Source organism: Gopherus evgoodei, chromosome 1 (assembly GCF_007399415.2).
Source record: "Gopherus evgoodei ecotype Sinaloan lineage chromosome 1, rGopEvg1_v1.p, whole genome shotgun sequence".
NCBI classification, from domain to species: domain Eukaryota; kingdom Metazoa; phylum Chordata; order Testudines; family Testudinidae; genus Gopherus; species Gopherus evgoodei.
Window position 1 is genome coordinate 310,171,040 of NC_044322.1, and position 25,256 is coordinate 310,196,295.

The window sequence follows — 25,256 nt, forward strand, 5'->3', positions numbered from 1 at the left end:
CCTTCAAGCATCTGCTTGTGTAGGGGTTATCAAAGTCATTTTTTGTGTCTAGTTGGGGTGCTATAAGGAGGGAAAACTATTTATGCTGTCTATTATGGGAAGTCAACTTGATTATAAGAGAACAATAATGGCATTATCTCTTTTTAATGATACATATGTTTTGGTGGGGAACTTTAGAATGGAGAGGTGGGCTCCTCAGCTAGTGTAAATTGGCATAGCTCCATTGTGGTCTTTAGAGTTCAGATGGAGGTTAATTATAGCCAGGAAAAGATTTTTGCCTTTGCCTCAGAAACTTGCTTGAAAAAAACAATACTGGTGACATGTCCACCATATACTTCATATAACTGAGTAACTGCTAGAAAGTGGCACAAGGGTCTACATTTGTCTGCACTGGAAAAGGTTCAGTAATTATTTAGCTAGGATTAGGATAAAGCTAATGTATTTTAAGGGATATTTACTATTGCAGATCTTAAATATGTAACTTGTTTCCTGTTTTTTGTTTTGGTGATAAATAAGAATGTCAGTATTTGTTTTCATCAACTGGAGATTTGTTTTAATTAGGCCCGAAGGCCCAGATCTACAAAAGGGACTTGGATGTTGTGGCACTGTAGGTGACTAGAAAATCACAGGAACACACTGAGATCACAGCCTGACTTAGGAGTTGAGGCTTGTATACAATGTATGCAGGGGAGAGAGGTGCCTTGGAAAGAGATCCACAAACCCAGCATACTAGGTGGGGAGTCACCTATAGTAGCTAATTGGAGATGCCAACAAGAGCGATGCATCCTAAGCCCTGCTCATCTGAGTTCAGTCCCTAAGTCCTTGCTGCAAAGTGTCTAGCTCTGCTTGTTCTTCATGAACCAGGAAGACTGGCACTCAGCCACCTCAGTCACCTGTAGGGCCTGATCAGAGGTTGTCGAACACCATACAGCAGCTTGGGGAAGGGAACCAGAAGTAAGAGCAGCACTATTGCCCTTATAATCTTTAGTCTAGTGGTTAGAATTCTCATCTGGGATATAGGAAATCCCTGGTTCAAGTCTCCCTCTCTGTCTGAGAGAGGAGTTGAACAGGGTTCTACCACTTCTCAGGTGAGTGAACTAGCCTATAGGGTAATTCTTACTCTTTTTGGCCAATTAATATTTAATTAAAGAGGAAAATCTTCCACAGCCTAATGGGTAGAGTATTATCTTGTGAGATAGGAGACTCCCTCTCCTTCTCAGGCAAATGGAAGATTTAAACCAGGATCTTCCATTTCCTGGGGGAGTGCCCTTAACCACTGGGCTACAGGAAGGACGGTCTCTCTCTCATTCTCACAGGCAAGAGACAGGTGCCTGCATGTCTGAAGTGAGACAGCAGCACGCATACCTAGAGGCAGAAACAAAGGCACCTAGGGAACTTTTACAGCAAAAACTTAAGTGCCAATCAACTTTAGGCACCTTACAGAGTTAGACAGCAGCTGAGCAGGAGTTTGGAGGAATGCAGTGGTGCCTAAAAACAGGACTTAAAGGCTTCAGGGCTTTTGGAGATTTAGCACAGTCCTTGGGTGAAATCATGGCTCTGTTAAAGTCAATGGGAGTTTTGCCATTTACTTCAGCGAAGCCAGAGTTTCACCTCTTGACTTCAATAGGCTGGGGGAGGGATAGCCCAGTGGTTTGAGCATTAGCCTCCTAAACCCAGGGTTGTGAGTTCAATCCTTGAGGGGGCCATTTAGGGAACTGGGGTAAAAATCTGCCTGGAGATTGGTCCTGCTTTGAGCAGGGGGTTGGACTAGATGACCTCCTGAGGTCCCTTCCAACTCTGGTGTTCTATGATTCAGTCCTAAGCATATGCTACATTAAAAGCAAAGACACAGGAAGAAATGTTAATCTCAAACTATATAAAACAACTGAATCATGGTGAAAAACTATATACAGAAAGTGCTTCAAAAACTGTTGAGATTCAGCACTCACATGAGACAATAGTGACAACCATATTATTAACCGCAGAATGTCATAATCAACAACCAGAGAGTGTGTTATGGCTACAGCTTTAAATTACTTTGTACTATTGAATAATGATGTAGCTGAACACAGATTCTTTTTTCTTTAAACAGGAGGCCAATGTTCCATTTTAAAGTGTCTCATTTTAACAAACTTCAATAAATCTTATGAATTTATAGTATCTTTCCATACAATAGTATAATTAGGTGGTCTATAGTCCAGTGAGAGCAAGTAATATGAAATAGTTCAAGAATAAAAATGTTTTTGTTGAAATCAATCTAAACAGATTGAAAAGGAAAGAAATTCAGTTTGAGATTCTGATACCAAAAAATCCAGAATAAAAAATAGTTTTCAGTCAAAAATCCTGCTGCTCTTAACTCATACCCATCTATCATATTTATTTTTTAAAACATGACTTTTGCTGCCATCATGTGGCTCTTCCCAGAACACATTTACAAACGTCAAATGCTGTGTGGATTACAATACAGTGATTTTATACCATTTTCTCTCACCATCACTATTTGTTGTTTTCCACTTGGGGACTTTTTCCCTCTCTTTCATATGTTTCAAATTAAGTTTTAAATTAACACAGCCTTTTTCTCATTTATCAGTTCCTTTCTTGAATCAGAATCAGTGGTGAGGTTTGTAAAAATGTGAATAGTCTCAGCTAACCAAGACTGCATAAAGGCAAAAGACCAACTATTGCTTCAAAAATAATAGCGTCTTTACCTTTGTCCTGTCATAGACATGCTGTCCACCCACCCTGGCAACTGCTGGAAGTCTTGTCTGCATTATGACATTGTGGAGCCAATAATCTTCTAGAGATGCCTGAGTGACATCAGGAGCAAGGCAGGACTTTCGACAGAGGGCCAGCACTAGTAGACTTGAGTACAAGGTAATAGAATTTAGATCCCCGAAGGTCATAGTAGGTTAAAACAGTATGAAGGTGGCTAAATATTTGGGCCTAAAACACACAGGGCAGTGGCTTGGTAGTCAGGAGGGATTTTACCTACCATGTGACCTTGAGCAAGTCACTCATCTCTGTGAGTCAGCACCCCCACCTGTGAAATGAGGATGTTGATATACACTGTCCTTTGGAAAGTGCTCTGAGACCTAAGGATGAAAAGTGCTATGTAAAAACTGAGAATTACTGCTCGAAAGTACCCTTTTCACTATTCCTCACTCCTGGCAATATAGCAGAAGGAGCAGGGCAGACTCTCAAGCAGGAAGATCCTTGGCAAAGCTCTCTGGCCAAAATTTTCAAAGGGGCTTTATGCACACAAATCCCATTGAATTCTATGGAAGTTTGGTGAAATAACTGCCTTAGAATCCTTTGAAAATCTCAGCCTTTATCACCACTCAGGCTAGCGCTCTTCAGTTTCTCTTTAATCAGTTTTAGACTCTAGTGTTAAAACGAACTTCCTGAAATAAAACCTCTAGCATCATCTGTGCATTACCCACTATCCGCTGCCTTAACTTACATGCCAACTCAGTGTTATGAAGGTCATTGTCACAACGTGCCCCTGTGCCTCTCTCTGGACAGACACCAGTCTGCTGGGAGTGAACCCACCTGCTAGGAGCCACATCTCATCAGGGTCTGAAGAGTGACAAGGGCTGGGTGGGAAATAATTTCCCTGTCCTGTGAACATTTTCACAACTTCAAACATTTGTCCAGTTCCACGTTAGGACGAAAGTGTGACCTTTAGAAATACTTCATAAAAAGCAGAGAGACCCACGCCAGGGGCTAGAGAATTCTCTTGAGATCTGGGTAGTCACAGGGACTTGAATATCCTACATGAGTTCCTTCATCACTGGGTTAGTCAGTGTCTCTGACTGAAAGCATATTTATACAATCAGGAATGGCTCCAATAGAAAAGAGATAAAGAGCACTTATCTAGAACATGGCAGACCAAGGTTCACGTTCCTGTCCTTACTTTGAATCAGGCAGAGCAGGATCTTGAAGAGGGGTTTCCCACATTCCAGGCAAGTGCCCTAGCCACCTGGCTATTCCAGGGCCCCTCTATCTCACCCCTCTCCCCACCCCTAGTTCTGAGAAGCCTTCCATCAAAAGTGAATAATTGTTTCAACTAATTGGCATTTTAAAAAAAATATTTCTGTAGAAAATTCTCGACCTGCTGCAGTGATGACTGGTCACAGTTTGTAGCTCTGGGTTGTCTGTCCCTAATGCAGGTTCAGTGACTTTTTTAATTGAGAGAGGAAAATTAAGACCAGACAAATGTAAACTTCAAAACACCACGCAGCCGTTTATTAACAGGGAGAAAATCACAACTTGGGCTGGGGAGGAGCACTTCTATCAACTAACAGTACTATTGGAACAAGAAACCTTTACACACCTTGAAGCAATCTATTTACATTCATTAACAAGGAACCAAATGATTCAGAATTAACTGCTCTTTAAAAATCAAGCAAACAAATACAAAAACAAATCAAGCAATAAAATAAACTGTGTGCACACTAACCAAATACTACTATCAAATACACCAATTAACTTCAATAGCAGTTATTACAAAAACTTAGTTCTCATATACCATATATACACAACTTTAAATCAGATAACAATATTTGCAATTTTGTACCAAATAAAAGAGGGGAAAAGAGAAGAGGCTAAGCAAACCACAGACAGAAAAATGAGAAAGCAAGTACCGTATTCCAGGCGCAGCTGACCAGCAGAACAGACACTGAATCCGTAGATGATAATGTTGAAAAAGCAATAAAACGACACGTCTCGAGCCGGCTATATCCGGAGGAGACCCCTAGCTGAAGGGCTGATCAGGTCCTTCAGTCAGTACGTGGCTACTCCTGCAGATCCTGGCACGAGGCATGGTTTTATTCAAAGGCCCTTTTACGCTTGTCAGGATCTGATTGGTCCCTAGCTCCTACGCCCTCCAGGTTCCAAGCTGTTGCCCCCTACGTGGATAGAATTTGCACACGGCACGCTAGAAGCTGCTAGAAGCTGCACTCAGCACACTAGCATGGTTTTGCACACAACCCTAATCTGACCGTTTGAACTGAACTATGATTGGTCAGATTGGATCCCTTTGCCCACGGCACGCTGGTGTTATGCACACAGCACTAACCTGACCCCTGGGTTACCAGGCAGAAGAGCAGGAGACTGCACACGGCACTAGCCTGACCCCTAGGTGACCAGGAAAAAAGAGCGGGAAAATGCACACGGCACTCTAATGTTGCGCACCGCACGATGGTGTTGCACACAGTACCAGTGTGACCTTTGGATGGCCGACAATTGGCCATACAGACACCATGTTGGTATAACGACCTTAGGGCTGCGACATGGGTCTCTCAGGCATATTCCCAGATACCCTGTGTCTAGCACCCTTCTTGGGCAGTAAGATCCTTCAGTCTAGCTGCCTTAGCCCACCCAAAGGAGCATTCCAGCCGTTCAAGGACAGGATGGCAGGCAGGCAAGGAACTTAGGTTTAGAGAAGGAATTTCTTAACCACAGACATTTTATTCTTCAACAGCATTAGAGAGTTACAGATATTTGGAAAATAACAAACAATCCTGAAATCACCCCTTCCACCCTGTGTCCAGTGAGCCTCTATAGGATAAGCAGCTCTTCTGATTTTCTACCTCCTTAGCCCAGACTTCCTGCATGGTGGCTATGATCTGCTACACACACTCCCTTCAGAGACAGAATTCCCCTCTTAAATGTAGTCTCTGACCTCACTGAACCATATACCCAGGCTGAGAGAGTTCATTGTTCATGTGGTTGGGCTGATAACTGAGAGACAATCAGACCTGATAGCATTACATTGCTCTGTGCCAACTTCTCAGACACACAATCATTCAACTAGGTGTCAAGCCCCTACTGCCAAAAAATGGATGCCCTAATCTACAATGGAGGTTGCAATACAAAGTGGAGCCCCTAACAAGAAATTACATTGATGGGCAAGATGGTGTTCCCAATAAAGTAGAGATCTAGCCCACTCTGTCACAGTCACAAATGGCTAATCACAAAGATTTTGATCCAGCTGTTCATACTCTGCAAGCATCCTTTGGCTGCACAATGTGTATTCAGCCACCAATAAACTGGCCACCTATTTTCAGTACCCAGTAAGGCACAATTCCTAAACTTTTACTTTTAAAGGGACACTAATGAAACATTCTTGGGCTTGACCATCATAAAACACTCATTGAAACAGCACTTAAAAAAATATGTCTCATCAGTAAACACAAACCTATTACATACTCCAAGATGAGTCTTGAAACAATGTTAAAGCTCTATCTACTGTCTTGGGACTCACTCCCTCCCTCCAAACCTGCCCACTCCAACCCCCAACAAGACATCATTTTTGTTGTGTTCACCAGCGCAGACATGCATCTGGCAACATTCATCACTCTCCCAATACCTCCATTCTGTGAGCCACGAGGGACTTTTCATTGACAAGATCCAGTATTCAGAGATGAAGAAACTTGTCAACTTCATTCCCTTGCCATCACACAAAGCTAGCTGGTCAAGGGACAAAGTGATGTGCACACATGCACAAGAAGAGTTGATCTTTTCCCACTCAGTCTTGGGGGTTGGGGTTTTAAGGCTCTCTCAGCCAGCTTTTGCCAGTCAGGGTGGAAAACGTTCCAAGATGTTGACACTCAAGGTGACCAAACTGCTTGCCCACCCCTAAAAAAAGCCCTGTTCTCAGCCCTTGTTTTGGAAGGATGATTTTATTATTGTAAATGCTTTTATTTTAAAGTATTTAATGTTCAAGAGTCCACATCACAGTAAGTATGCATGTCAGCAATCTGTGCAGAGACTACAGACTGCGTGACCATGGATACTGACCTACCCCTTTATCTTCAATGCCAGTTCCTCCAGTGTGGGATTGGGCTGCACTAGTAAGGCAGTGTAGCAAAGTGTGCTGTCCATGCTGTAATGCCTTTGTATAGAGCCAAACAAGCAGCTTTCATAAACATTACATTCACTAAAATGAGAGGAAACCCACTCTCTAAAATGTCATTGTAAGACAGAGTTAAACAGTGGGCTCTGGCATTCTCTCTTTTGTTGACGAGTCTCCCAAACCCAACTGGTGTTTTTTTTCTGAGAATCAATGCATACTGAACTCACTACCTGTATTCTGAGACAGCCAATTCAAGCTCTATTTTGTCTGAATACACTATCTACAGTTGAAAAGTTTGCTTCTGAATGGAAGAATTTTGCAGGATAAGTATAGCAGACACATATATGATGTGGGAGGAAGTGATATTATTCTACATCAAAGTCACACAGTTGAAGAGTGAGATTTTTACTGTGTGTTTACCTATTCTTGCCTATTGTCTCAATGCTAGAAATGCATCAAGCACATTGCAATAAACCTTCAGAGCATTTGGTGAGTCCAAATGATTCACCAGGCATAGCACAGTCAATTTTTCATAATAATTTTCTTCAGATATCAGACTGGCATAAACACCAAGGATGGAGAGACTTTATTTCATGTTCTATAAGAAAAGTGATTGATTGATACATGCTATTTTATAAATAGATCGTGTCTGTCTGTGTGCACATGGGCTTTGACCATCACACGGACGTCTCAGTACAGATGGCAGTATACAAACAAAACAAGGGAGAGTGTAATAAAGGTGAGGCATGGAAGAGCTGGCAAGAGTGAATTAACTTCATTTCCGAACATGACTCAAGGTTACAAAATCGTAATACTGTCACCTGGCAGGGCCTAGTATTCACTGACTCCAAGAGCTAATTATATCTTCTATTTTTTGGAAAATGAAATACAAATAAAGCATAATAATAACAAAATGACACAGTCAGTAACAGACACAAATGCAGGATGGACATGTAAGACCAAAACCTCATGAGCCGGGAAGATTATCCTACCTTGCTTATGTTGGGCATCTGTCAGTAACTACTATCTCAGAGCCTTGATGGTTTTCTGACCACATGGACACTTGCTCTCCTAGGATAGTAATTGCATTTGATGCCCTTATTCATATCTATTGGAACAATACAACTTCATAATGTTTGGTGTTATTGTGGCAACCACATTATTAGCCCAGTTGTTTTATCATCTAGTCAAGTACAGCTTTTATTTTATCTTATGTTGGTAATGGGACTTCACACGCTGCACGTATTTTTGTCAGCACACTGGGACCTATAATACATCACATTTATATTTCCTTAATGCATTTCAGTCCATTAAACAACACATCATCACATTCTTTAATAGTATCTTTTTCGGCTTGCTAAGTACACAAGATACTCACCCATTGGATCATCTGAATTTCCTGGGTTGTAATGCTTGGTACTTGGATAATTACAATGTCCCTGTAATGTTTTTACCCTTAAATTACTGATACATGCTCACCTTAACTTCAGTTTAATGTAGCTTTTTCTGTGAACAAACTATAAGCAGTAGATACAAGAATCATTAGTAAGTTGGCTTAATTAATAGCTGAGGTCATATTTTTATAATTGTGAACTAATTAGCTTAATACTACTCATCACTGATCATCAAACCTCTTAGTCAGTCAAGCTGCTAAATTGCCATCATGCCTAAATTCAGAAAAATAGAGGTTTGAAAAAGGTAGATTTCAAATGCTAATGAGTTTTCATTATAGTAAACTGGTAATTATACAAGAGCACACTATAAAATAAATTCTAGAGAGAATATATACACCAATAGAAGACAGAGAAAATAAAACCATGACCTACCTCATATTCCCTGCCATAAGGAGGCACAGATTGTAAATGTGAGAAAAAATGAAGAGGAAGAGAATGGTACTGAAGAACATTGTCATCCAAGATCCATGATCCTCTCGAAACATCTTTAGCCGGAGTAACTGACCTGTGATGTGAATATTATGAGAAATCAGTTCTATTTTATCCAGAATACAAATGTATCTTTACTTTATGGCAAGAGCAAAACAGTTTACTAAACTGTACTTATGAAATACAATAACTTGATTTTCTATAATTTTTTTTCAGGATTTTACAGTTTCTATACCATTTTCAGCCTTTTCTTACACTCAGCATAACTGGAGAATATTCCTGCAATATTATAAGGAATTTGGGTACGTGCTCCATAAACTGATGTCCACCCAACTTACAATCTGATACACTAATGTGAACCCCTGTATCTATAAGGAACCCCATGGGCTGAGCAAGTGTCTGTACTAGTGGTTCAAACTGTAGGATCTCAGCCCTAGTTTGTTCAAGGAGAATACCACATTAATTCAATTAAGACAAATCACTATACAAGGGGAAAATGTCTCTGGAATTATTCTAAAAGCAAACGTAATACTCAGGGCAAGGGTCACTTTTTTGTACTGTGCTATGCTGTAGGTTAACTATTTTATAGGATATACTTTTACAAAGGATGTGCCTTAGAGTTCTGTGTTCACACTTCTCAAATTCCCCATGAAAGGGCTTGCAGACGATATCCACACTCTGTGGCATTGATAGAACTCCTTAGTCTTATTATTTGATCTGACAGGGGTGCTAAAATTCATAAGAAACAATAACAAACCATTTTGCAAGCAGAGAGAAGAAATGGCAACCTGTGCAAAAAACACAGGAAACTGTTAGGCTCAGGAAAACCCAAAATGCAAAACAGAAAACATTAAAAAAAAATGAAAAAATGACATAAATACCATACTGAAGCAAAAGAAGGTTGGTTTGCTCTATAACAGGAATATAACCAAGCTTAAAATCTCTTCAGGGTATCTGGTTCATAAATGCAATGAAAACACATAGGCGTTTTCTTTTTGCAAGAAGTAAAATAAACAATAATAAAACACACACTACCAGTTAATATTTAATCCACATCTTTCTCAGCATCTATCACCTTTTTCTCCCCTAAAATGTTTAAAATTGTCTAAGCATCTTTTACTTTAACTGTTCCCTCAAAATGTCTTACAAATAATATGTACACTGAAAAGCAGTGATCAGAAGTGGAAACACTGCTGTCCTTCTGAGTCAGGAGTAGCAGGACTCCAGTTCAAGAAGTATTAAGGTGTTTGTTTAGAAGGGGAATTATACAACTGAAGGGGTATTTCCAAAGTTAGGGCTTGATCCTGCAAAGTCCTGAGTACTCTGGTCCTTATCCAGTAAAGCACTTAAGCACATGCGTAACTTTAAGCAGATGAGCAATCCCATTGACTTAAACCTAAGCACATGCTTAAGTGCTATACTGAATCAGGTCCACAATGCTCAGCACCTTAGACTGAGCCCTTAGATTGGGAACTCCTACATTAGAATTTGGCCTAGCCTAGAGCTGGCCAAAAACAACAAACAACCAAAAATATTCACATAATTCCACCTCCCACCCAACTTCTTTTTGAAATTTCATTTAGATGTTGATTTTCTGACGAGTTGCAGCGAGGCCACACCTAGTCTTCACAATGTACCATGGGATCCTTAATTATCACAAGTGTTTACCAAACATTACTGCCCGGGTCAGAGGGTTTGGTATACTGCAGTTGTTCTGTAACTTTCTTTCAGAAAGATCCAAGACAATTGTGCTGGGCAATTTCCCCTTTCTTATAGAGTTCGGCAGGTTGCCATGCATCCTGTTCAGTATCCATGGAATGCCAATATGGGAGATTTTAAGATGGTTTGAGCTTCTCAAAACTACTACTATGGCAAGACACTGGAGCGCTCACATTCCATACTTACCAGCACGGCCAGCTCTAGGTTTTTTGCCGCCCCAAGCAAAAAAAAGTTTGGTTGCCCCCCTCCCAGCCCTGGGCTCCTCACTGCAACCCCCTGTTGTCCCAGCCCTGAGCTCTCCCCCCTCCACCCACACGCTCTGCTGCCCCAGCTCTGGGTTCCCTCCTTACTCCTCACCATTGCCCCCCCCCACACACCTCCTGCTGCCCCAGCCTTGGGCTCTCCCCCACCACTCGCACCTTCCCTCTGCCGCAGCCCTGGGTCACTGGTGACTCACTCCCAGGGCAGGTCATTGAGCAGGAATTTTAGATGTGCACAGAACACAGACAAGACTGGTTCCTATATGGTTACAGAACTGCAGTAAAGTGGAACAATTTTCAGCTTGTGTGATTGGAGGTATCTGGATGCATATTATAAGACTGTCCTACATAAATGGAAAAGTTGAGGTGCCTTTATTATTCTTTTGTTCCACTCTTTCTTTCTATGGGGAATTTGCCAATGCAGTATCACTGTCTTCCTTTTAAACAAACAAACAAAAAAAAAAGGGAATGGCCGTTGAAAATTGTAATCCCAGTTCTAATAACCACTGGGAAGCATTTCTTGCTCAATTTTATTCTACTTTTTCTACAGCAAGTTACAATAGATCAGTATATTTGATCTGGGAGAAATGAAGTAACAACTGCCCAAACTGAGCTTGAGCACTCCTGAATTTTGAGGTGTTCAAATCTGGAAGGCAGGTGCCTGGGGGGGGGAGGCTGTGGCTCCATGGGGGAGCACAGCAACATGTATGCAGCACTGTGTCTGGCGCTGTGTGGAGCCAGACATGCTGGTCTGAGTGGCATGGTAAGGGGGCTGGGGGGTTGGAGAAGGGGTACGGGGTCCCGGGGGGGGCAGTCAAGGGCCAGAGAGCAGGGGGGGTTGGATGGGGTGGAGGTTCGGGAGGGGGCAGTCAGGGGACAGGGAGCGGAGGGGGTTGGATGGGGCAGAGGTTCAGGGGGGCAGTCAGGGGCAGGGAGAAGGGGTGGGTTAGATGGGTCAGGGGTTCAGAGGCGGGCAGTCAGGGGACAGGCAGCGGTTGGATAGGCATGGGAGTCCCAGGGGTTTGTCAAGGGACAGGTAAGCGGTGGGGTCCTGGGGGGAAGTTGGGGGAAGTCTCAGGAGGGGGCAGTTGGGGACAAGGAGCAGCAGCGCTTAGATAGGGGGTGGGGTCCTAAGAGGTAGTTAGGGGCAGGGGTCCCAGGAAGGGAAATCAGGGGACAAGGAGAAGTGGTGCTTAGATAGGGGGTGGGGTCCCGGGAGGGGATCATGAGGGGACAGGGAGCAGGGGCAGTTGGATGGGTTGGGGTTTCTGTGGGGGGCAGTCGGAGGGAGTGGATGGTGGCAGGGTGGGGCTACCCTCCCTCCCCATGGAGTGTCCTATTTTGTGAATGTTAAGATATAGTTCCCTAGCTTTCACAGTGCAATTGTCCACTCACAGCATGCTGCAGCATGAGGTACCCCTCTTTCCTTTCCAGTTGGTAGTGGCCAATGGAATGCTGGGAAATGTAGTTCTTTCCCTGCTTCAAGGCTGGCTCTATAGGCAGGGAGCTAACCAAGGAACTACAACTCCCAGGGCCCCCTGTTAGTTCTCAGCTCTCATGCTGGATTCCTGCGGGCCCTGCAAATGGGCTGCCCCAAGCACCTGCTTGCTTTGCCGGTGCCTAGAGCTGCCCCTGCTGACCAGGGTGAACCCTGCTTAAGGGCTGAGATGGCACAACCTCACAGAAAGGTCTGGTGGTTAAGGCTGTGCACTTGGTCTCAGTGCAGCTGGGTTCAGTTTCTTATTGTTCCACTGACTTCCTGTTTGACCTTGGTCAAACTGTTTACTTTCTCTGTGCATCAGTTCCCCACAATACTTCCTGTACACCTAGGAGCGAGCCTACCAGTCCAGATCCACTGACTTGTTTTATCAAGGCTCACACTAGCCCTCTGAAGATAGCATCATAGATATTGCAGCGTGGGCTCTGAAGTCTGTGGGCATGGGGAAACTTGGGAGTCTGAGCTCCAGCTCCAGCTGCAATGTCAGAGTTACGTCCAAACAGCTAGTGTTAGCAGGGCTCTAACACAAGTCTGTGGACCCCGGCTGAGAAGCTAGCTCCCAGATGCAGTGTAGACATGCCCGAAGTGCTAATGTAGTAGAAATAGTAAATAATCACATTGCAAAGCAGAGCATGCAGTGTTACTAACAAGATAATCATTTTTCATTTCCTAGCCAGAAATTGTCACTGCATCTCAGAGGACTAAATGTTCTCTGGAGTATCTGAGCTGTGATTATTTTCATGTTAATGTTCTTACCATTTTATAAATATAATATTACAAGTTTATTTGGAGTAGGATTGGCTCTGCTGTCATAGGCACAACAGTCTTTCTGCAATATAATGACATACCTCTGTTCTATAGTTTGCACTTAGCTGTAAGGACTCCTAGCTTCTGCTTGGCTCTTCATTTGCAGCGATTAAAGATCAAATAAAGAGTGGATGGGTGAAAGAGGGAAGATTTAGAATTATTTTGCATTCAGGGCCTGAGGCCTAGCAAAAACAGAAAGAAAATATCACAGATTTGATTTTTAAAAGGGCTTAGATCAGCATATTACATTTAACATCCCACTAATAACCTGACTACAGAAGGAATTTTTACTGATGAAGCAACATATGAGAAACAACAGATTTGCTGCTAAATAGCAGGCAAGGAGATTGTCTGATTAAATATGACAGGTAGTGATATACAGCACATGGCTGTAGGCAGCAATGCTAAAGGGTCATCAGCTAAAATCTTAAACATTTTCTCACCATTTATTCACTGAAAATGCTTAGTACTTTTACCCACACATTTCCAATATTGTATCTTCAAACTTGACAGGCTAAATATGAAACTGTACAACAGATTACCAGCATTTTTGAGGTGGAGCTGGGAAGGTTTACTGACCATTATGATTCATTTCAACCATTGAAGAAAGCCCATTGACTCATTCATCCTATTCTCTTTCATCTGTCTAATGGGAGCCTTTTCCCTTATCAAATATTTGAAGTAGAAAGAGTCCATTTTTGCTAAATTTTTGTGATACCAAAGGCCAATCCAATATTGATTTCACTGGGATAGGAAGGATATAAGACTAGGCAGAATTCGGCACTAAGCATTTTATTCATCCACCTAACAGGTGATTTGCTACTTCTTCCTTGTTAGTTTGCACAGAATCATCATCTTGTCTCAAAGCACATCAGTATATCCCCCGATTACCAGGGTCCCTTCTGCAGAGGGAGCCCTCTGGAGGGTTCAGTATGTAAAATTTTTGCCATGATTTTGCGCAACATATACAAATAGTCTCACAAGCAGTTTGTAATAAGGGTAAAGTCCAGAAGCAGAACATGAGGAGGGCTGGGGAATGATAAATGCAAATAATCAATGTGAAACTCTGGCTCAATTTCACTTCTGCACAGCAATTTTGAACAAGCAGTGAAATATGAAATTGACCAGTTAGGTTAGACTTGAACAGCTCATTTCTAATTAATGTATATTTTCTGTAGACACTGCCCACATTTACCAGACCCTGCACCTAAATGTAAACTGGTGCATGTGAATGAAGCTAAACTTTCAAAAGTTAAGGAAGGGTATTGGTCCTTACAGATCAGCACCACTGCTCTTTATAAAAGGCATAAGAGGCCTTTATGTGATGACCTCTTTAAGATTTTGTATACAAGACACTACTCTTAGTTTCTAAAAAAAATATTTTTGTTATCAGCATGTTGCAAGGAAAACCTGATCCTGTGGTCTGGGCTTCGGAAGGTGAAGTAAATCCAGGACTAAGAATACATAGTTTATCTATGGGGAGCAGTAGTATTAGTTCAGTTTCCCTAGTTGTAAACCATTTACAACCAATTGTCCTAATGAATGGGAGCCATCAAGATTCTAAACCACCATTAATGGGCCACACTTCGCTTAATTACAATCGGACCACAGAGTTTACTTCATATTTCTAGCTTCAGATACAAGAATGATACATGCATATGAAAAGGATGAACACACTCAGTAGATTATAAGCTTTGTAATGATACCTTACAAGAGACGTTTTGCCTAAAGCATATTCCAGTTACTACATCATTCATACTCATAAGCATATTTCCATAAAACATTATGGAGTGCAATATCACAGTGGGATCAGGTTCTTGGCTTTATTGTAGTGAGCTGCCCACCTAGGTTGACATTCTCTTAACTGCTTATGTGTACAGCCCATTATTCTTCAGCTGGAGCATGGTGACTTCTCATGGGAAGCAGAATCTTGGTTCTCCAGCCCATCAGCCCCTGTGCCGGCCTACTACAGTAAAAGCTTTGCTATCTGTCATGCTGGGGGAATGCTGGCTGCTGGTAAATCAAAAATTCTAATTAACTAAGAGGGAGGGAGTTTGGGTGCAGGAGGGGGTGCTACTGATTGTAGCACCCCATCCTGTTTGGTGCTTTTATTGGATTACCTGGAACTTCCCACTAGCGAGGTGAAGTTTCTGTAGCCTAGTGATAGACAATCTGTTCTGGAGAGCCATTCATGTTGTAATCTGGAAGGTATGCCCTGCTCAGTGTTTGTGCAACCAGTATTGATTTTCTTGGCAGTAACTTATCCTCACCACATAACACTGGAGACTGAATAACATGTGTTGTAGTGACTTGGGTGCAATCAGCAGTGGCATCTTCATGATACCTTCTAATGGCTTGTGGTCAGACTGCATGTCCACTGCCCAAAGGCAAACTGATGGAATCATTCCATTCCAAAAAGCACAGCAAGGAGCAACTCTTCTAACACATCACGTACGACTGAAGCATATTTTCATGGTTTTATCTGTTTCTGGGGTTTACAATAAGACCTGTCTTTTTTTCATGGTAAAACTGGGTGGATGCAGAAAAAAATATGGTAATAGAAATCTATCCTCTCTTACTGAAAGGAGGAGCCTAATGGTAAAAGACATCTCTCTTATGCAGTTTGACAATTGCTCTCTGAAGAGTAATCACAGTATATGGAATATTACTAAATCCACAGATTATTAACAATATTTGCAAAATAGTATTGTACTTTGAAAAGGCTCCAGGTTAATGGAAAGTCAAAACATGGTTTGGAACACAGAATCCTGTATCACAGATAATTTCAGCATTTTCAGACAAGGTAAGGGAAAGATTTACTAAGTACTTCTTCCATTTCTATTATTTTAAAGTGCCTTCCTTTTTCCTATTTTACAGAAATACATCTATCACACTCACACTGATTAATACACATACACAAATGCATGTAACTTTTTAAATAAAGTTTGCTTCATCTTGGCAAATTCTTAAATATCCAACTACTGTCGCTTATTTCTGCCATATAGGATTTGATTTACTCTGTCAGATAGGTGCATAACTTCATTGCCTGATGAAAGAGTTTATATGTGGATTATCTGCTAAAATGTTGCAAAAACTTAACAACATATACTCACTTAATATCCTAGAAATACTTTTATATTGTTCCATGCATACTAACAGACATAAATCCTGAAAATATAATATGCTGAATGCAGTTGAACTTGAAATGTTCAACTTTAACAGTTCATTACATTTTATTATAGCAACTCAGTTCTGCAAACAACATATTGTACCGAATGATTAATAACCAAAAAGATAAGATGTTAGAATGAACAAACATTGCAAACTGCGTTTGATAATATATTTATAACAAAACTCTTCTTAATATCTTTTCATTAGTTTTATAAGGCTGTGTAGAACTTGAACTAACAAGAACAGTATTGAGAGCACATGCAACTAGTGAGAATATATTACATGGTGCTCAGTCAGCAATACAGAAAAGATACCGATGGAACATCACAACACAATGACAAAAACTAGTAATCCAACCTAAACAGCACAGGCAGGTTAAAATACAGTCATGAATTGCCAGGTAGCATTGTGGAGGTCAATAAAGAGAAAGAAAGCAATTTATTTAAAATTATGGCATTAATGTTAAGGAACAGCAGAGAAAAGGGGAAAATAAACTAAGAGATTGGGTCTTAAGGAACTAAATTATATAAATAGCATGTGATGTAATGTCTTTCTAGATTGTAGTTGGATTTAATCTTTCAATAATATAGAGCCAAATTAATCCCTGGTGTAACTCCACTGAAATCAATAATGTTATACTAGGGAATAATAATAATATATGGAGATATACCTATCTCATAGAACTGGAAGGGACCATTAAAGGGCAGTGAGTCCATCCCCCTGCCTTCACTAGCAGGACCAAGTACTGATTTTGCCCCAAATCCCTAAGTGGCCCCCTCAAGGATTGACCTACAATGCTGGGTTTAGCAGGCTAATAGCTCAAACCACTGAGCTTTCCCTCCCTCCTTTGTATAAAATTAATTATTCAATAGAATATTTTTGGAAAAATATTGGCCCAATGGAAGACACTCTTTGCCCAATATTTTATGTTAAATGCCATATGAATGGTTGTTTGAATAAGCTGTAACCACAAATTAACTGTGGATAGGTCAGATTCATTTCAGTGTTGTAATAAAGTCTTCCCAGCTCAAAACACAAGTTCAATAAATCATTTTTGTACAAACATTGAACTCTACTGAGCCCAACAATTTAGAGGCCAAGGCAGGTATAGTAGCCAAAGGAGATTCAGTTATCTCACTATTCATTGCTTGCCTGGATCTGTAGATCCTAAGAGATATTGGCTGAATTGAAAGCAGAGCCCGGGGATTTTAGAGCACTGAGGCAAGCCAACAGGTGAATTAACATGGATCACATTTTTTAAACCTACAATGCTTCTATGTTGTTTAGAGTGTAGCACACTATCAAACAAAGCATGAGTAAGATTCTGCTCTGTACCTCTTAGACGTAGTACAAAACTTGCAGCCCATGCGGAAGGGAGGTTAAAGTGGCTTTTATATTCCTTTCCATCATCCCAGTTCAGGACTGCTGAAGGGGTCAGTGTGGCCCCCGGAGTGACTCAGACTTCTGCTAAGTGCTTACAGGGTATTCTGATATCCATCCAATTTTCAAAGCATAGATATTTGCTTTATTTTGGATTTGATTTGTCATTTGCATCTACTCATTCTTCCAGGCCATCTCCATCAAAGGCTGAATCTGGTCAACTAAAAAAAAAATACTTGCAGTGACTCCAAAATATTTCTTAGCCCCCAGAGTTCAATCCTGTTCCTGTTGAAGTCAAGGGCAAAACACAAGCTGATTTCAGTGAGAGAAGGAGCAGGCAGTAACAGCATATGTGACTGCTCACTAGCAACAGAAGGATATTTTCATGCTTCTGTCGCTCCTCATTTTAGTCACTGAACTAACAATTTCCTTTCCTTGTGTCACGGTTAAAAGAATTATTTATGGATTAATAATACATGGACTCAGCCTTGAATGCTGCAATCTGTGGTAACAAAATTCTCATAACTCACAATTGCAATATCATAGTCCTAAATTCTGATATTGACCTAATCAAATCCACTGGATTGTGTTATTCTGGTGGTACTGGCTAGCAGAGCAGTAAAGAAGAACCATTTCATTGGCTAAGGACAGCATGCTAGGGTGGGAAGAAAGAAGTCTATTGTGGTGTGGGGCAGACAGCCAGGCAAATGCAGAGGGGAGCTGGGGAAAGTTTGTGGGTCAAGGGGATAAAATTGAAGGGCAAGAGCATCCTGTGCAATTAATGGATCTCGGACTGCAACCAATGTTTTAGGTAACATTACAGGAAATATTTTAAATGATGTGACTGTAAATTCCATGTAACATCTCTCTCTCAGATGGTTTCTGTTATCACCAGAAATCTTTGATAAATTTATGATATGGTATGGTATAATAAGCACCATCAGTACCTATAAGGCTTTTGGGGTAGTAACCATCTGGTAAGTGTGTGTACAATAGATAATATAATGTGGCCCTAATCCAGATTGATGCTCTGACCAATATTGGTAATATAAATAATAATTACAGATAATAATTGCACAGGCATCATAGCTATTTTAATATTTCAGATATGGGTATCTTGATTTAGCCATCATGAGTAAGTCTATTACAAATGTATGTTTACTAAGTAAGATTTTATATCCAGATATCAGAGAGCCATAATCAAAATGGTCTTGTTCAAACAAAACCCAGAAGTCAAGAAATCCAGGTTTTTTCTGAACTTTACCACAAGTTGCTCAGCAATTTTGGTCCCAGTCCCCAAGCTGTTGAGTTCCTCAACTGCCAGTTTTGAGCCCCTTCAATTTCCATCTACATCAATTAGAGATAAATATCCCCAGAAGGGGCTAAGTGACCTTACCACCTTGCTGCATCAAGCTCTTAATTTGAGCCTCAGTTTCTCCATCTAATAAAGTGCAGATATTAGTACTTGCTTACCTTGCAGGTCTGTGACCCATGATGGAAATGCCACCACATCTACAACTTCATGCTTGACGTTTTTCAGGAAATCTGTAGCACGTTGGAAGGCAGTATATTCTTTCACACAAGGTATTACTGTATGTGTGTTTTATTCTGAGTAAAAGCTTCTGAATATTCCCTAAGCAGCAGAAATAGAGTCTCTCCACTGGAGTGTGGATGGTGAATAGATTGCCCTGCTCTGCACCTCTGTTTGGGTAGACTTTCCACCCTTGGGAGCTGCTGAAGTAAATTGGACAGAGATGTGACAAACATAACCAGCTAGACATAATTGTGCCCCAGTCAGCAAAATGTTCAAATGTCAATTAATTATTTGTTGGGAATGCAAAATTCTTAGAAAAAATCAAATTTAAATTTAAAAGGCAAGCTAAGCTAAGGCAGAGTATGATTTCACTCTAGCCCTATTACTATAACCTCAGATCAAAGGAATATTTGAAACCAAATCATACAGTATAGTAAAAGAAACCCTTTCATTCATATGACCACAAAAGAGACTTGTTAACTTGTCAGGGTTAACTTGACTTGGAAAATATTTAATAACAACTATCACCCTTATTTTCTCCAATTTACAACAAGCTTTATCAGCATAAAACACTTGTGAAATATACACAATGCTATGTACTATGCTACTCTGTTAGGGTCAAAATCACCGTTTTCCTGCCCACTCTTCGCCATCTCCACCTATCAGACAAAGTCAAAGTAGCTGGGCTTTGTGCAGGCAGTGCCATGGAGAGTGAGACAAAATTCATTCTCCCTAGTCCCAGCAAGTGCAGTGTTGATGGGCTAAATTATTATTAGAATTATACAGAAAATAAAAAAGGACCGATCAAATGCTCTAGGGATAAGACTGCCATTGACTTCAGTGGGGTCAGCATTTCATACCAGGTTGTCAGGATTCAGAGTTTCAGGTCTCAAACTGCCAGCCGCTGAGCAGTTGTCCACATTACAAATGCCACTATCAATAAAGGTACTTATTGACATTCAAGGCAAAAAGGCCAAAGAATACAATGAGCATTAAGCATTAACTACAGTACTACCCTTAGAGGTTTTTCCTCCAGACCTGGGTAAAGGCACATTTGGTGGGCAGTGGGAAGATGTTGCTATTGCATGGTCTCTCTCTCATGAAAAAATAAGTTGTCACTCTCCCATGCTATAAACCTAGATTTTCTCCTCAGGGCTAAATTTAATTACAATTATTAGGTGGAAAAGAAAGAATGTTTTGCTATAGGTTCATAATGATGGCCTGCGCTACTGCTGTCATAAAGCAATGGTTTATCCTTTTTAAATATATATATATAAATATATTCTTCAGGTACTGAAGATGAGCTATTATAGAATAGCCTCTGGTTTCTGAATTGTTTTTACTGATTAAAACAAGCTGAATTTTACTCAGAGTTCTGAATTGTAAATTCAGTAGATTTAATTCATGCTTTCATTTTATTTTAAAAGCTTTTGGTCTCACTTTCCCCTTTAGGCAGAGACCCTGGAAAGATGCTGAATGCTACATGCATTACTTTCTTCTGCAACAACCATAGTAAACTGGAGTGGTACTGTTATTTTTTGATTATGGTTTGCCTTTTTGCTTTATTATTGGGATTTCTGGGAAATATCTTTGCAATGCTACATTATACATACAGCATAAAATCATGGACTAGTAGCACTATATTTCTGTTCAATCTGACACTGTGTGACTTTACTTGGATTCTCATGGTTCCTTTTTCAGTTTACTATAATCTACAGAAGTTAGCCGTATACTCTAGTCAGATATTTTGCCAGTTCAAAAGAATATTTTTCAATATTAATATCTACGGAAGTATCTATTTCCTGACACTCATCAGCTTTGACCGCTACATAGGTGCTGTCCATCCTATCAGTTCATTAAAGTGGTGGGACAAAAACAAGGCTACATTTTGTACTGTTGCAATATGGATCTTCATTTTCATTGAATCAATTCCTGATTTTTACTATACATTTGCAGTTGAAAGACGAAATGACACTGTAGCTTGCCTGGAATACATTGGAGAACCTTTACACTTCGTAGTGCCATTCACAGTCTCCAGAGTTATATTTGGATTCCTAATTCCAGCCACAGTCATATTCACCTGCTATATGTTGACTCTTAAGGCATTGCAACAACTGAAGAAGCGTCAACAGAGAAGAAACAGAATTGCTAAACCTCTGATGTTGATTTTTGTAGCAATGATTGTTTTTGCTATTGCATTCATTCCATATCATGTAATGATGATAGCAGTATTACTTTACAGATTGAATTACCAACTAAACTCTGACAATATAAGCATGATATTTACCATTTATGAACTCACTGAAATCATCTGCAGTATTAGCAGTTGCTTGGACCCAATCATTTTTATACTGGTACATAAGAATTTCCATCAAAGATTTCAAATGATAAAATGCCCTGCTAAGCCTGGGCGTCACTGCTGCCGTTCATGGAAGGTCAGGGATATCACTGTGGCCCAGCAGAGAATGCTAAATTAAACTGCAATCCACAAAACATCCCCACGTGTCTCTCACAAGCCAGTTAGTTCCAGTTTCATGCACTTTTTAATTTCTTTTTTTCAGCATGGTTACAACAATCTCTTGGGAAAGCAAAAATATTGAGAAGCCATCTGAGAAATAAGAATTGCCAGATGGATCCACTGAAAAAGAAGAACAGAGATTGGGGGGGGGGGGTTGGCCATGCCATTGACAGTTTAAATATCCTTATCCATGTGTGTATGTAACACGGACAGACCCCGGTCCTCAGCAGCTGGGATCGAACGGGGGGCCTCTAGAACTTAGTGCATGAGCCTCTCCAGCAGGAGCTAAAAGCCCAGTGACTGTTAGGGCTGTAGACTAGACTCAATCTCAATCTCTTCACTAGATAGGACAGAACACCGCACCCAGGAGCTATGTGGGTTACACGTACATGTACATGTACACACACAAACTCTCTCTCTCTACAGAGTGCATAACATTCTGTGTAGCACTAACAAACCAAAAAGGGTTCTAAACAGCAGCTTATTCATTGTAGGTTAAATTCACTCCTGCACAGACACCCAGCAGAAAGCTGATGTCCTTCAGGGACTGAAGTCCTGCAATGGTACAAACCCTCATGCCTTATCTGTACTAGAGTTCCATTGACACTGCTAGTAGAAAGTAAATCTACCTGCAATGAAAGCACGCTGGGCCCCAAATGAGCAAGGTACTTAAGTACGTGCTTAAGTCCATCCCTATACAGCAAAGCATTTGAGTATGAATTGTTGCTAAACTAGGACTTTAAAGTTAGATTTTCAAAAACTTAATGGCTCTTTGAAAATTCCAGATCTAATGCAACGGGCTTAAAAAAGCAAGTTCAAAACTTAATCTCCAAACTAAAAATACACATGAACCATCACAATTATGACAGGGAAACATGTAATCAATCACTGAACAATTAGCTTCAAATGTTCTCCAACATGTTTTCTGAACACCTTACACTAGCATAATGCATTCATGTTTTTGATTCATCTACCTGGTGAGATGGTGTTTTCACAGCTTTTACACAATAATTTGTTAATTATTGACGCAGCTGTGTCAGTAAGAATATTAAATTATTTTCCAAGAGCCTTGTGGATAATCTATTCTTGTATTTGCACAGTTCAGTCATTGTTTCGTTTCCATAGTTTGAAAATGACTTGATATAAAATTAATTCCATGTTGTATCAGGGCCAAATTCACTTTACAGTACATGTTTCAACTCTGTCAAGCAAAAACAATACTTGTCTTTGTCTAGTCTAATGGATTTTTTGATGTTGTCATTAGCTATTTTAGACAGTGAAATAAAGGACTATGACTTAAGCAGCTGAAGTACTTGTTAAGCTGATGCAAACTGAAATACCAGATTTCACATGGAAATGGTACATCTTTGGATCTATTCTTTCCTAAGGAGTTATATACCCAACTGGGGAGACGAGCCCTCCTTTTCCTCCAAATGCTTCTTAATCCTAAATGTGCTTTTGTTTTAAGGAAAAAAATAAATCTATATTTTTGAGTTTGTTTTATCCATTGATTGTCCAATACAAACTAGACAAGTTTGTTAACAATGCATTGTGTTCCATAATATAAGCTATCACTAATGCATCCCTGGACAAATACTGACAATATTAAATATACACACATACATCCCAAACGTGTGGAAGTAATATTCATGGACCAGATTCCAACACCATTTACGGAGTAAGGTGCATCTCATCATGAGAATGGACCCAAGAATCTGATGCCATGTGAAGAACTACACAGCCATGGGGTGAATGAATATGTGTAACTTTGATTGCTTTCCCTGCCCTTTGCAAACTGGGCCATCTCCCCCAATATCACCCCACTGAACAGCTTCAAACAGCTGCCATTTTTTTTCTTTAAATTGACCTGCCACCGGCACATCTCCACTCCCCAATGTAATATTGCACTCAAAAAAGTTAATCTCAGTGAACGCTGGATGGGCAAGATTCAGTTTGGGACCAACAACAGCTTTCCTAAGCATAATGTCACACATGTAAAGTCCAATATCTTCTGGCCCTACAGGGCTAGAAATGGTAGCTTCATGCCACTGGGAAGAGAGAAATTTCTAGCTCACATCCAGCAGGAAGGTACCTTACATTTGAGAGCTATTTACAGAAAATATTAGGTATATTTTACGTTAGTTTATATACCCTCCATCTGAGCCCTGTGCAGATGAATGCAAGGAGGGCAGCTGCCTTTCTATTTAGATACACTTTGTGCAATAAGTTAACAAATTAGATGCTTGTAGTGTTAATAATAGTATTGCACATTAAGTAGAAAGCTCTTTTTTTGTTATGAAAGAAGCAGTCCACTCAAAGAAGGAATCACGTCACCTTGCACTTGAAGGCACTTTTTGGATTTAGAAACAAGATTACAATTGTTTCTTCTTACAATGCCAATCTTTGCAATATCTGAGAATTCAGTCTCTGGTCACAAGCGAACCAGTAGTTGAAGACTGTATTATTATTAGAAGTTCCAAGTGAGGTTGGATTGAAATGCATAGCAAGCTTGAGTTTGACAGGTGCACCCCAGCTTCCCGAAATAACTGTGGTGCCCCACAGAATATGCCAGGATGTGAAACTACTGTCCCCCACAAGGGCAACAAGAATTTGGTCACTTCCCTGTTCACATACTTCCTGGTTTTATCCATCCTGGCAGGGTTCATGGCTCCCCGCCAGACCCTGCGCTGAAGCATATCTGACCAGACAATGTTAACACTCGGAAAAGTTGCCAGGATCTGCTTCAGGTTCCTCCTATTTTGAAACATTAACTCCACCCCTTTAAGTGTTCCCAGATCATTTTCTCCCAGGTGTATCACCAATATATCTGGTGGCTGCTGACGCGCCTGCACACCATACAACAGCGGTATCAGTTGATCCCTTAACATGGCCCTCTGTGCATGCCAACTGAGTAATGCTTCACCACTGAATCCCAGCTGGGAGCCCTCAGGCAACCTGGATGCGTGCCTATGCACCCAAAACACAATACTGTGCCCACAGATTCACATCCTCATGTGTATAGCCGGCTGTCCCATATTTGAAATGAGAACCCAGCTGATTAATGTTGATTTTCCACTTGCAGTCTTACATATGTTCGGTATGCAATACACTGCCAGTGCCTGATTACCAGAATAGCCTCTGCTTCCATACCTATCTGCGCAGCTGCCATAGCCGCCCCTATTCTGAATGAGTGGGAACCAAATTCATGGACTGGCATCCCCAACCTCATTATCCCCTGTCTCAACATGGTAATCAATTGATATGCCATGAGGGGACTCCTGTCTCTGTGTAAAAAAAGGAGGCCTTCTCCCTTCCATCGTATTGCCATGTAGGCCCCCAACACCCGAACGGGACCCAGGCTTGCCACCCTCCCCTAGGGTAATGAATGCACCCCAGCTGACTTGATCAGTTTGTCTCTAAGGTGCCACAAGGACTCCTAGTTGTTTTTGATAATTACTATGAAAATTTCTTCCCTCTTCTACAACCACCACCTAGCCATGCTCAATCTCTGTATCATCAACAGTGTATAGTCCTCTATGGCTGACAACACTTCTAGAAGTTCTCTCTCCTCTTGATAAATGAGGTTATAATCAGTTAATAGCACTTTTTTAAAAACATATTTACTCAACC

General features: G+C 40.8%; 1 protein-coding gene across 3 annotated transcripts in view; it reads right to left on the reverse strand.

Moving 5' to 3' along the window:
* Positions 1–25,256, reverse strand: part of TMEM117 (transmembrane protein 117) — a 464,204-nt gene that overhangs the window by 402,079 nt on the left and 36,869 nt on the right. For all 3 annotated transcript variants that reach the window (XM_030548913.1, XM_030548912.1, XM_030548917.1), the window contains one exon: positions 8,683–8,815. In XM_030548913.1, the coding sequence (XP_030404773.1) occupies positions 8,683–8,795 (113 nt within the window). In that variant the 5' untranslated portion in view covers positions 8,796–8,815. The remainder of the gene's footprint in view (positions 1–8,682; positions 8,816–25,256) is intronic.